This window comes from Cavia porcellus, unplaced genomic scaffold (genome assembly GCF_034190915.1).
Source record: "Cavia porcellus strain 051 isolate PalLab524CR breed Dunkin Hartley unplaced genomic scaffold, mCavPor4.1 scaffold_30, whole genome shotgun sequence".
Classification (NCBI taxonomy): domain Eukaryota; kingdom Metazoa; phylum Chordata; class Mammalia; order Rodentia; family Caviidae; genus Cavia; species Cavia porcellus.
The window spans coordinates 7,758,361-7,772,145 of record NW_026947513.1 but is presented as its reverse complement, the minus strand read 5'-3'; the positions used below and the strand labels follow the sequence as shown (position 1 = coordinate 7,772,145).

Genomic DNA, 13,785 nt, shown 5'->3' with positions numbered 1-13,785 from the left:
GTGGTGCACACCTTAATCCCAGCAGTTGGGAGGCTGAGACAGGTGGATCACTGAGAGTTCCAGGCCATCTTGAGCTAGATAGTAAATTCAAGACCAGCCTGAACTAAAGAGGCTCTGTCTCAAAAACACAAAACAACCCCCCCCAACCCATAAAACAGAAAGCAAAAGCAAAAATAACCTAATCAAAAACAAACAAAAAACTAGGCATGGTGGTACACACCTGTAATGTCTGCACTTGGGAGGCTGAGGCAGGAGGAGCACTATGAGTTCGAGGCCAGCCTGGGCAGCATAGTGAAACCCTCCTCAAAACAAACAAGCAAACAAACAAACAAATAGTTGTTCGAAGGCAGGTTATTCAGTAGCATAGACAGTTCATATTCTCACTCACACAATTGAAACAAAAAGTTTGCTAAGCATGGGTATATCCCTTTGCTATGCTCAGTGGATTCCATTATTCTGTATTCCACTTTATAAAAACAAAAGATACATCAACCCTGCTGGCTACAACCCATTGAAATAATTTCATGCTCTTTATTGGGTCCAAGGCTGCATTTTCAAATACACTGAGTTAAGATAAATCCCTGACCCTGAGCAGCTGTCTTTCTGGGTCTTCAGTCAGAAAATCAGAAGAATGCAAGGCATGGTTTAACTCCCACAGCAGGCTGGTTTGCCCCCATGGAGGAGGAGGAGGAGAAGGAGGTGGGAAGTATGCACCGAGGCAGCGGCCTTCCATGCGGCTCTGAGGGGTTGAATAGGAGCCTGCCAAGTGGGAGGAAGTGGGAGGAAGGGTCCCAGGCAGTGGGCACAGCTAGGCAGAGTTGGCATCCCAGGTGAGAGCCGGGGGTGGAGAGCAACTCAATTTTCTAAGGACAGCGACTACAGGGAGAAAGGAGAAGGTGGAGGTCTGGGCCCTGGCCTCTGGGAAATTCAGCCATTGTAGCAGCGCTGCAGAGAAAAGGATGCTACACGGAGGAAGTGGAGGTGGTGTGTCCCTGAATTAATAATCACAACCTTGATTCGCAACTCCAAGGCGAACGAACAAGCCACCTGGTGATTCATGGGAGAATGAAGTCAACCCAGACGCAAGAGATCGATCGATGGGTATTTGATGACAATTGCTGTTTATTTGATTTTCTTGCCTTCTTGTAGATCCTTAATCCCTTCCTTGAAAAGCAGCTTGCTGAACAAATCGAGTTATATTATGAGCGGTGTGCTGAGGTTCAAGAAATAATATCCTCGTATGCATCCACGGTACAGCTCGGTGGTGAGAGGCAGGAAGCATGTAAGTGTGGGGAGTCTCGGGAACCATTTGGAGCCCTGATATCAATGGTGTCTCCCCACCAAGACTAAAGTGGACTGCGTATGACTTGGCTCTGTTACCTCTGGGGACAAGAGTGACACTGAGGCCTTCACAGGTAGAACTGAATGGAAGTGTACCGTTGAGCTGAATTCCCAAAAATCCCACCACCAACTACCAAGAGGGTTGGAACACACCTTGTAACTCTTGCATTACCTGATTGTGTTTAAAAATACTAGTGAAGTGTTTTAAGCCATGTGTGACATTATTCCTAGCCACAAGGCCAATCTATGAAAATAAAAATGCATCAGAAGATAAATTAATCCTTAGGAATGTTTCCCCATCAGTGCCCTCTTGTCTTGGGCCATTAATATCTGAATATTAGCTTTCAGAATGGTTAAACAATGAGTTTATTGTTTGGGGCTTAGCTTTTTAGTTTTATTTTTTTACATCCTTGAAATTGACTCCTGGAAGACCTGAACAGAAGGAATGGATTTCGGAGAGCCTGCTTCTGTGCAGGCTCATGTGTACTCGGACCCCGTTTTACTCGTCCTTGCTGTTGATGAGTTACAAAACACGGTCCCATCTCGTTGTGTTCCTGCTTGGAGTTGGCACTGACACACTTCTCTGTGCTCCAAATCTCCTTGTTTGGTTTGGTGGCACTAGAGCCAGTTGCATATGTTCCTTCTGGAAATGAGATTCCTGTGGGGCCTTTGCCATCAGCCAGAGAGAGTGAGCTGAGTATTTCAGTCCAGCCTGCGTATCTCCCCGTTCCAGGCTGTAGCAAACGTGTGTGTCACCATCCTCTCCCCTCCGCCTCACACGGGACCAGAGGTGATGACAGGTGAATGTAAAGGGCAGCAGTTCTGCAGTTTCATTCAAGAAGAGCCTGTCTTGCCCTGTGCTGCTGCTCTCACCACTGAATCAGCTAGAAAATACGATGCTGTCAGTGGGGGAAGATATGTAAGAATAGTAACATCCGGAGCAGGAGGGAAACTGATCGTGGTAGCTTGCATAATACCAGAGGAGACGCCCTAAATCGGGAGGCCGCTTTGCCTGCCAATCTACTTAGTGGCCTCAGGGATTTTCCCAACTTTGGATTCTCTCGCCTCCCTCTCCTCACTGGGGTCCCTTCTTCTACTCACATACCAATCAAGTGACCTAGATCCCAGGCCTCCCAAGGGCCAGCCGGAGGCCAGCTGCTCATTTTTCCAGAATTAGTCAACAGCCATGCATGACTTTGGCCTCTTGCCCTTGGACTTGGTTCTGAACAATGACCTCAAGGCCAAGGCAGTGGGGGCCAATTTCAGATTCCTGAAGTTCCCAGCTGACCTCCAATAGTGCTTTGCCTCTCCTGAGAGTGTGATGTCTCGTGCTTCTGTGTAGGTGACCTCCGAAACTCCTACCTGGACCTCAGGCACAAGTATGGGAGACCCGCGACATGCAGAGCCTTCCCCTGGGAGAAGGGACTGAAAGACAAGCACCCCAGCTTGTTGCAGGCCTTGCTGGACATGGATTTGCTGACTGGTAATTGAGTCTTTGCATTGGCTGGGGGTGCTTGTTAGTGGGGGATCCCTGCTTCTCACTCACCCTCGGTGATTTATGGCTCCATGTTATTTTTAACACAAGCGTTCCAGCTTAATTTCAGATTTAAATTCTGCCCTTGTGTGTCCACAGCGCTCAGTATATCTGTGCACATTTCCAACGCTAATTACAAAACCTTAAATTCAGGAATGGCTCAAGTGGTTCTTTATCTAAAGCCAAGGCCACAAATGGACAGTGCTCAATGGAGCTGATCTCCAAAAGCTGTTGGTTCGCATAATAGCTTGTTGTGTATTTTTAAAGAACCTAATTACCTTGAAAATCTCTTGAAAAATCCAAGGACCTGGCCTTCTATTCCTACTGGCAGGGATCCAGGGGGTGAGGTGTGGGTCCAGACATGCTCCCTCTCCATCCGCAGCCCCTCTTCCTGTTTTATACCTCCCGCCTCCTACCTCCGTGGATCTGACCTGTCTGGGCCCGTAGGCATTTAAGTAGAGACTCCTGGTTTGTGTGTAATTTTTTTTGCATGGTGCTAGGGATTGAACCCAGGGCCTGCCCTGTGCTACACCTCTAGGCTGAGACTCCTGATTTGACATCCGCAGTAACATCATCTCAGGAACTTGTGTATCCTTCCCAGATGCTGCCAGCTTATTTTTGGGCTCGCTGCAGTTTTGGTTTGCTTAATGAATTAAGTATGCACTGCCTAGCCACAGGGATGTCGAAACCATTCCTGTTGGAACACACAAGGCCAGAGACAGTGCGTAGGGGGAAGCAGAGGGTAGTGTGCAGGATCACCTGCCATTCCTGGGCACAGATCCAGCTCTCGGAGTCCGGGTGATGTTGAAACCGACTTCCTAGGTGAGGCAGTGCCCAGGGTGCCCCATCAGGCTGGCATGGTTGATTATCCTTGCAGTGAGTGATACCCCCTGCTGTGGAGAAACACAAGCTACAGGGGACACTTCCTCTTTCACTCTTTCAAAACTTGCTGAGCCACCACTCAGTTCCTTGGCTGGACTCCAGAGATAAAAGAGATAACACAGGGTCCCTGCCCTGGAGGGACAGACTTGAAAGCAGAGACAAGTTGTAGCGCATTTCAATAAAAGCATTGGAAGTGAAGGTGCAGAGAAGGCGTGGCCAGTTCTGCCTGCTGGAGCTGACTCTTCAAGGCTCCTAGTGTTTGTGGGTAGCTGGGGTGGGCTGGGTATTGGAGGCAGGGTGGAGGTGGAGAAGTGGAGGCAAGACAGGGTGCTGTGTGGTGCAGAAGGGTTAGAGAGGCTGAAGGGCCTGGAGAGAGTCAGCAGCTCAGAGACTCTTGGCCATGCCTCGGAGGAGGCTGGGGCCTTTGCAGGGTTTTAGGCAGGGGCAGAGGTGTGATCTATCTGGTGGCTGTTACGGGGAAAGGAGAGGTTCTCTAGAAGGTGGTGGATCCTTAAAGGGAGTGCGTTGCCATGGTGCCTGGAAGAAGGAATGCAGGTTGGAGTGGGCCAGTGACAGACAGAGCTAAAGCAGCTGGAGAGGGTGGTGCTGAATGACCCCTGATGGCTGGGATGTGGGCCCTTGTGAGGCTGGGAGACCGTGTCAGTTATACCCTGTGACAGTGTGGCCTCTTGAGCCAGGTAGACAGGTTCCAAGATTAATTAGCACTCAGTGTGTGCTCTTAAGACTATGACTTAGTGTTTCTGACCCTTGGTTTCCTCATCTGCAGAATGGGCAAATACCTGTCTCCTGGCATCAGATTCAGAGTCTATGTGAATGTGAAATACTTACTATAGCCCCAGCCCTTGGGGAGCCCATTGCAAGCAGCCAGGGGATTCTGAGGTTGGGGTTCCCCCATGCACAGGAGGACATTTAGCTGCTTTCCTGGGTTCTACCCACTAGATATGAGTTGTCCCTCCCTTTACCATGCCCTGCAGTGTCCTTGGGCACTGCCAAATCCACCTGTGCCTGAGGAGCCCAGATGTCCCCTTGCTGAGGACTTGTCATGCCATCATTCTTATTCCTGGCAGAAGGTGATTTGCAATAATTCAGGGCACAGCTGCCTCCAAGACAGATCCACAGGAGAGGGAGAAGGGAACTATGTGCTGGGAAGTTTAGGTGAGTTGGGCTACGACCACACCCACTCAAGATAGGTTCTGAGATCGGATCATGTTTAAATATAGTCTCGCTGGTTGGGCACAGGAGTGAATCATTTTCACAATCCATCCTTTTTAAAGAAAATACTCTCAATAAGAATGCTTTCATATTATTTTTGTAGCTCAAAGTTCTGCTTATAAGAATTTAGGACTATTTTATTCTCCACAGAGACCTGGCGATAGAATCTAATTAAAAACTAAATCATGAGTGCTCCAGGCTGAAGACTTCCCCAACTTCAATGCCTTAGACCTGTTTGGCACTCAAGTCTCAGTGACCTCGGTTAGGCTCTGAGGCCCCCATCAGTGGGGAGGGTGGGTCCTGAAGCCAGATGTGCTGATTTAGGACTCGATGTTTGTGCCAGATCTGCCAGCTGGGAGCTTCTGGAGCCGAATTGGAACAGCAGGAAGGAGCTTATCCTGAGGTCTCCCCTGCCACTGTGGCCTCTGCGCCTGCAGCACGCAGCCACCTGCTTGCCTCTGCTTTAACGGCTGGGAAAGGAGTGAGCCAGGGTGGGTGAATCTCCAGAACCAACCCCCAGGCCCCTTCTGCCTGTTTTTCTAGGTTACAAGGGAGAGATCAGGGAGCCTCCTGCAGAGGGAGGGCACACACTCCTTCAAATCTGTCCCTCTGCCTGGCACAGTGCCCTTGCTTGGGGCCATAATAGCATCTTCCAGCTAACCCAGGAGAGGGATTGGTGGCTGTGTTATGCCCAGTTTCCTAACAAGGCTGATAAATATGCAGAAAATTTGATTTTGTAAGTTGAGGTTAAAAGATATGTTTACATTTTCAACATGTCTTTACTGTGGTCTCTAAGAAGGCTAGTAAGACTGGTATGATGTGATCCATTTCCGGCCTCTTGAATACCCTACTTTCCGAGGTCGAACTACCTTTAGGGTCTTGTTATTATCCTGGCACACTCTGAACAACTCTGGTTTGCAGGAATTGGATTTGAGTTGTGTTTTCTGCTGTTGTCCTGACCTGTCCTGTTCTGTCGGTTAACAGAGCTTACCAGAAAACTGATGATATTTGGGGTGCAGTTTGTCTCTCGAGGGTTTGTGTGTTGGACAGTTAGTGTCATAAGATGGGGTGAAGAAGGCTTTAAGAAGTGGAGCCTGGTGGGAGGAAACACCAGCCTCTGAAAGGACCCAGTGATTTTGTGGGATCCTGAGTGCTGGAGAGACTGAGTTGCTGTAAGTATCAGCCTAACCACTTACTTGTTCTCTCAGTCCTGTCTGACAATAAGATCTCTTTTTTTCTTGAATGTGCTCCCAACATAAGGCCTTCATCAAAGCTAAGCTGATGCCAGCATCATGCCCTTGAACCTCCAGAACTGTGAGCCAAACCAAACCTCCTTGTCCTGTAAAGTTAGTGTCTCATGGGGGTTTGTTATAGTAATGTGAAGCACACGATGATACTCATCCTATTACATCTTTCCTGTCTGAGATGACTGATGAGAAGAGACTCAAGTGTGAGATGTTCAGTGTTTGGGACTCTTGACTGTTGGAACTGAACAGGTACAGTACTAGATGTGAGGGCTTTAACTCAGTAGTGTGTCCTTAAGTCACGCAAATGTCATATTCATTCATTCATTCACTAAATGAGTGTTGACTGAGAGCCCCTCTACCCAATAAACCAGGATAGAATGAAGAACAAACAAAGGCTGTGCTTCAAACAAGAGTTATTCAGGCCAAACACAAAGAACACACTTTCCCACTTAGCACCCCTGAAGAATTAATTGGTGGAATAACTTTTCCTGGATTTTGTGACCATGCTGTGAGAAGATGCTGTGATACTGGATGGGTCATCCACTCTGCTGCAAGCCAGCAGTCCACTTCAGAGGAGGATGGGAGCTCTGCGGGGGAGGGAGCCTTGGGTTCATTTCCAAAGGGAGGCTCACGGAAAGCTGCCACACCCTTGTGTAGTTGAGTCAGCCATGGCCACTACCTTCCCTGTATTCCCAGAATGACAATATTGAAGGCAGAAAACAGTTGCTACACATTTACAGTTGTCCCCTTTGTCATTTTGGATTAATTTTTAATTGTGGCAAAATATGAATAAGATAAAATTCCCCATTTTACCCATTCGAACTATGTAGTTCAGTCATGTTAAGTATATTCACATCGCTGTGCAACAGACCTTCGGTACTCAGTGTCTTGAAAAACTGGAATCTTACACTCATTTCAAAAGTCCCTCTCCTTCCAAACCCCCCGAGGCTGCCATCGTGTTCTGGGTATTTGATGGCCTTAGAGGCCTCATAACGTGGGATTGTCAGTTTTGTCTTCTTCTGACTGGCTGGTTTCACTTAGGAGAGTGTCTTTGCCCATGGTGTCACATGTGTCAGAATCTCCTTCCTTTTCAATCCTGCATGATGTTTCATTGCTTGTTGTGTTTACCTGTCATCCATTTATGCCACTTGGACTGCCTCCACCTCTTGGCTATTGTGAACAATGTGTCTGTGAATATGGCAAATATCTTCAAAGATATTTGCTCTCAGTTCTGTTGGACACAGATCCAGAAGCAGAACTGCTGGGTTGTGTGGTAACTCTGGGTTTAATTGTTTGGAGGCACTTGCATTCCGTTTCCATAGCAGCGGCACCATTTTCTGTTCCCACCAACAGTGCACCAGGGTTCCCATCTCTCCACATTCACATTGTTATTTCCTGTTTTGGGGGTTGTTGTTTTTTAAATAGTAGCCATCTTTATAGGCATGAGGGGAAGTTTGTATCCTGGAAAGAATCTGTTGTTCTAGGGATTAAGAAGGCAGTGCTGTTATAAAGTGGCACAATGTCTATGAAAGAGCCTCCTGGACAGAAAGGCCCCGTGTGGACAAGATCTGCCTTGCCTTTTCCCTGTGGGATACTGTGTATGTGTCTGTCGCTCACTCAGCAGTAAGCAGAAGTGTCTGACTTGTATCTCCAAGTGCCCACAGCACCTACAAGAATGTTGTGTATGTGTCGTCAGATGCTTGATGAATCAATCCTTCGTCCTTGTGGCCCTGCACCGCACCTCTGTCCCATGCTCTTCAAAGACCACACTGCCCCTTACCTCATCCCTCTGTTCCTAGCCAGGCGAGCAGCCTGCAGTCCCGACCCAGACATACCTCTTGTGTCCTCTCTTGTGTCACATGCCCATGGCTTCTTCTGCCATGCCCTCTTGCCCTTTTGTAGGAATCCCCTTCCCAGTGACATCTTCCCATATCAAGAAGGTCGATTTGTCCAGCTGCTCAGAGTCCTCAGAGACTGGAAGAGTCCCTAGGCTGCCCTGAAGGTCCCCACATTAAAGACTGTTTATAGAGCACCTGAACACTCTCCAAATGAGTAAGGACTCATCGTACATACTGTACTCAAGCCATCTCTGTTGGGTTAATGAACCGTTGAAGGAATGAGGGATGTGACTTCCAGGGGACACAGGTTCAAGGTCTGCACTCACCAAGCCATGGCTCCCATCCAGACTCCTGAGTATGCTGGGCTTGTTCTCCATTCTTTTACATTTTTCTTCTTTCTCCTCCTCCCGAGCCTATGCCCTCTCAGGAGAGGGCTGTTCTAACTCTGTAAGCATAGATATTTCCCAGGTCCAGCAGCATCCTGTTTGCTAGCTCTCCACTGTCTGCAAAAGCAGCCCAGAATCCTTCTCAGACCCGAGCACACCCACTTACAAACCAGCTCCTCAGTGCGAGGCTCTTGGTTCTTGCCTTCCTATTGTCTATAGGCTGGTGGCTGAGCTATAGGTGGGAAGCTGCCCCAAGGCACATGCAAACGCAATCTGAGATCCAGGTTTGGGGTACCCCAGCCCTGTGCTAGGCCCTGGGGTAACCACATTGCAAAGCGGGACCAGCCCACACACAGCTCGTGCCAAGCACCTGGGGTGGAAGGGAGGCTCGTTAAGTGTTGACAGTTGATGTTAACCCGGCATGAAGTGCGGCCCTCCCAGCTCTGCTGTCTTACTCTGATGTACAGCGAGCTGTGTCCCTCACCTCCTGGAGCCGGCAAACCTTTGAATTAAAGATGGCAGCGCTCTGTGGTGCCAGCTGCAGTGCCAACAGATGCGTCCCCTGACCCTCCCTGCCCCTGGCATCCCAGAGCCAGCGCTCTGCATCCTGATTGCCTTGCTTGGCCTGGGAATCCTCCTGTGCTGCTGTGTCTGTGTTCAGGCTCTGGGGTGGCATCCAGCGGGAGACCCCAGGTCAGAACTCCAGGCGGGGGATCCAGGTGGATCAGTATCTAGGATGTTTCCAGGGAGCCTCTAATTCTCTAGGGAAACGACTCTTGCCTAGGCATAGAAATGACCCTATTAGCATTTGAGTTTTCTCTAAAGCTAGTGCATAGTGTTTCATTGTGCACGTTTTTCATTATTTAAGAGTCGTACAGGCTATTTCTTTCTTTGACTCTTCTGTCAGCTTCCTTGTCAAAATGGAACTGTTTGAACTCAAAAACCCTTTGAATGGGGTTCTGGCTTCCAGGAAGGTGAGGTAGCTGTGATGGGAATGGGCCCGAGAGAGGCTGCAGAAATGGCAGTGGCAGAGCAGCTCAAGGCCAGAGGGCTGGGGCTGGCAGGGAGCAGGAAAGAAGAACACAAAGGCCCCAGGGTTCCAAGCAGGTGACATGGAGCTAGGGAGGGACAGGTGAGCCAGCCACATGAGCTGGCCAGCACATCCCGCCCCTCGGGACAGATATCAGCCCCCAAACTGGAATTGCTTACTCCTTTCTCTCTCTTCTTCCCACACTGGGCACCACTGAACCCATGGAGCTGGTGCCTGTGACCACAAGAGGTCTCGGATCTGCCAGGAAGCAGTTTGCTGGGAGGAGGCCAGGTTGGAGGCTCAGCTCGCCTCCCAATGCCGCCGCCTGGACACAGCACATAGGGGAAGGAAGAGTGTCCCTCTCTGCGCAGATGCTTCCAGGGCCTGATGATGGCACTGGCAAAACTCTAATTTGTTTTCCATTTTGTTTTTGACCATAATTACACAGTGTCTATGTGCCTAAAATGCAGAGCAAAGACATCATAGAAGTAGGGCTGTGTTACAGAACAACACCTGGATACTTTCTTTTTAAGATGGATCTCTCACTGTTTGTTGAATAATAATCATCTTTATTATTATTTCTTCAAAGCATACATTTTAGGTTTTTTTAAATGCACAGAAGCATGAAGAAGAAAACAGAGAATGGCTATGATTTTCCCATCCAGAAAATAACAGTCCTGCAAGCAGGGAGGGAGAGAGACACAGAGACACAGAGAGAAACAGAGAGGGAGAAACTGGGAGCACAGAAGTGAACAGGGAAGGAGCAGGAAAGGGAGGAAGAGAAGTGACATATAAATCCAAACAATGTGCACAGTACCAAAAGATGCAAATAATTAACTTTTGAGGGAGATAGAAGCCAGCTCCTTAAGCTTGGGAATCCCTGGGGCTTCCAGGAGCAGGATGCAAATGAGGAATGTGCTGTGTTTTCTAAACCAGTAAAACTTGGTGCAGAACACTCCTTTTAATGGTTAAGCGACATTTTCTCTTTCTCCTTTTTCAAACTTCTACTTTGGATGCATTATGCATTGTCCAAGCTGGAAACTAAAAATGACTTTCCTATGGATGTTTCTGTCCCTCTCACAAGGGGCGGGCGCCTTTCTCCATCTGAATTCCCCATCAGACCCCAGATCCCGGCTCCTGCTCTGGGGCCTTTGGCAAAGTGCTCCCTCCGCTGGTGGTACCTCTCGTCTCTTCTATGAGCACACAGATGGTGACCTTACGGCATTATTGCAGAAAGGGGAAAAAAAGCAAAATAAACAACACTTGCTACTTGGAAAAGAGCAGAGGCTAATTACAGGTGGTTGCGGCTTTTTGTTCCTTAGCTCCTGGTACAGAAAGAAAATCGGAAATAGATCTTTCCTCTCTCTTTTGCTTGTTTCTCCTTTACACCATTAATATCCATAAACAAAGAATATTTTTAGTTACAGATCAACTAGGAAAAAAATGCACACGCTATACCAGATGGGTGAAATTAACAGTTTTGTTAAACTGATTTTTAAAATCACCAGTTTTTCAGTATCACTAAGGATCTCATGGCTTTGATTTCAGGCAACTATTGGAATTTGGACTTTAACAAATGAGCAAAATAAGCAATATTACCTTAAACTTTGTTATTTTTCATTACATTGACTAAGGCATAAAATTGTTTAGATTTTTGCAGAGCAAATTCTGATTGGTAATACTTTGGAGGAATTTAGAATTTTAACATATAAAAAAAAATAAGGAGGCCGTTAGCTCCTGTCCATGTTGCAGTCTGCAGAGTTCCCAGTGCTAAGAGTTTAGACTTGGCAGTGGACTCTGCTTTTGTCCAGCATGCCCAGCTACCTGAGCTCCCCTGCTAATAATTTCTGGGATTTTATGCCAGGGGTCAGCAAGGCAAGTGTAACATTTGGTTTGAAATCTCTTCCTTCTGTGGTGCCACAAAGCTCCAGTTCATGAGTCCTCAGGCAAAACCGTCATCTTAGCTAGGCGCCTGGCAGATCAGTTGAGGCAGAGATGAATCATTAACAAAGTGTCAACGGTGCGATGCTGGGGATGTGCACAGAGAGGCTTCTGAAATAAGCACACATTTAAAAATAAGATGTGAATAGCAGTTATTCAGAAGTTATGTCGCAGCCCTGTCTGGAGGCTACTGTATTTACTGAGCCCAGTAGAAAAGGTTCTTATTGTCGCTATTGAACAGGGCAAAGTCCGGGCGAAGGAAAATCATAACGAGAACCCCAACTTCTGGTGGAAAAGGACGTTTTCTTTCAGATGCATCCCAATGAGTGAATGGGGCAGCATCCAGGATGGCCACTGCTGTGCTCTTGGTTGTAACCAAATCACCAAAGCCACGCAAGAGGCTAAAAATAGAGAACTGATTGGGAAAATGGTGGCGGCTATAAAATGCAGTGCTCTGTATTCGAGGAGTCTATGCCTGTGAGCTAGTACAGATCAAAAGTATTTGGAGAAGTGAATGGGGTGTAGCTCAGGGGTAGAGCCCTTGCCTGACATGCATGAAGCCCTGGGTTCAATTTGTAGCACCACTAAAAGAAAAAAAATTGCATCTAGAATGAACATGTACAAACACTTATTCTTGTCATTAGTTCCTAAAACTACAGTGTAACATCTGTTTACAAAGCATTTGCATTGTATTAGATATTATAATAATCATACATGACCTAAAGTACATGGATGGATATGCATAGTTTATATGCAAATACAGTGCCAATTCGTATATGAAACTTGGGCTTTCAAGAAATTTCAGTATCTGGAAGGGGCCTGGAAGCAGTCATCCATGCATAGCAAGGGACAGCTTACTATTAAAGCATTAGAAAGCACAAACTTCTGATGGCTACAGAAAGTTGTTCATAATAGGTAATTTTAAAACCCAAGTTGAGAGTTAGAATCTGAAGTAGCAGAATACACTATTGTTGGAAAGAAAATATGTATGCATATATGTAAATAGATGTGTATGTGAATTCTTGTATATGCAAAGAAGTCTCAAAGCTTAGGCACTGAGCCTTTCACAGTTTCTAGCTTCATTGGTAACTGAGGACTGGGGAAGGTGGAGACTTCTGTTTTTATTTTACAGAAATCTGCATTGTTTGATTTCTCTTACCACAAACAGCTAATTCTGTAGGGAGCTGAAAAGAAAATAGAGGGCAAAAAGAGAGCTGCTCCATTGTTCAGTAAGGTAATTTTTTCACTCTCAACTGTGCTGGGTGCTTGGGATCAAAGGAAGGGAAGCAGAAGCAGCTGGTGGGGGAGGAGCCACACAGTGCTGGGGCCCCGCGGTGCAGCGGGGTCCACGCCCACTCGGGACAGCTGGTGCACCTGGGTCCCTCGGGGACCAGCTCCAGCTCATAAGTGCTTTCTCTGATTTCAGTTTCATCCCGCAGTCCTTCTGATCTTGACCTCCGTTTTTAGTAGGAACCTCTGCAAAGGAATTGCTCTTAGATAAATATAATCCCAGCCCTTCCAATATTGACGACCCTTCTCTGCCTACTCCTTGGTGGGACGCTGAACCCAGCAAGTCTCTGGCTCCCTCCTGAAAGTTTTTTTTTTTTTTTTTAATAACATTTTTATTTTGGGTAGAAGGAAGAAAATGAAAATGTTGGCTGTAACAGTTTTTAGGCAGGTAAAATTTGAGTCTTAAACTGACATTTACCTTGACATTCAGGTTGATATTATTTACATACAACTTAAGTCCTTGGTTACAAGTAAATAACATCTGTTCTATCCTGTAGGATCTGTTATAACATGGCACCTGGGATAGGGCCTCGCGTGTTGTAAAGACTAAACATTTGTTGGCTAAATTAGTAAGTAAGGGAGATGAATAATGAATATAGACTTTAGAAGACTCTCAGTTCCATTATAGGTCCATTGAACTTGATCATTTGGGCTTAGATATTGATAAGCTTATAGATATATGGCAGAATTATGTCAAAGGAAGCATCTTGTGGCTCCAAGCAGCCGTGTGACAAGTCTCTCCACGTGTAAATGCAGCAACTTGAATGTGAACGTTAGCTTTGGTGACCTGCAAAGCTAGCTTCAGGGGCTGACCCAGCCGCTTGCCAGCCTTTGTAGCTTTTCCACAATTTACTTTGTTTCTTCACGTCTCAGCCCCGTTCTGTGAAAAATGAATCGGCTGATAACAGTACTGACCTCATAAGACCCCTCAGGTCAAGTGACATACTTTGCATAAGATGTTTAACCCTGTATTTGGCATCTTGTAAGCCCTACATAAACGTAGACTCTCCTTTAAAAAAATTGTAATAAAAAAATAGAGGCAAAAGATAACAAGGAAACACCT

General features: G+C 46.9%; 1 protein-coding gene across 1 annotated transcript in view; it reads left to right on the top strand.

The window, feature by feature from the left end:
- Nucleotides 1–13,785, top strand: part of Sel1l3 (SEL1L family member 3) — a 99,892-nt gene that overhangs the window by 38,579 nt on the left and 47,528 nt on the right. The window contains exons 8-9 of the mRNA XM_063240637.1: nucleotides 1,150–1,282; nucleotides 2,684–2,824. Of these exons, the coding sequence (XP_063096707.1) occupies nucleotides 1,150–1,282; nucleotides 2,684–2,824 (274 nt within the window). The remainder of the gene's footprint in view (nucleotides 1–1,149; nucleotides 1,283–2,683; nucleotides 2,825–13,785) is intronic.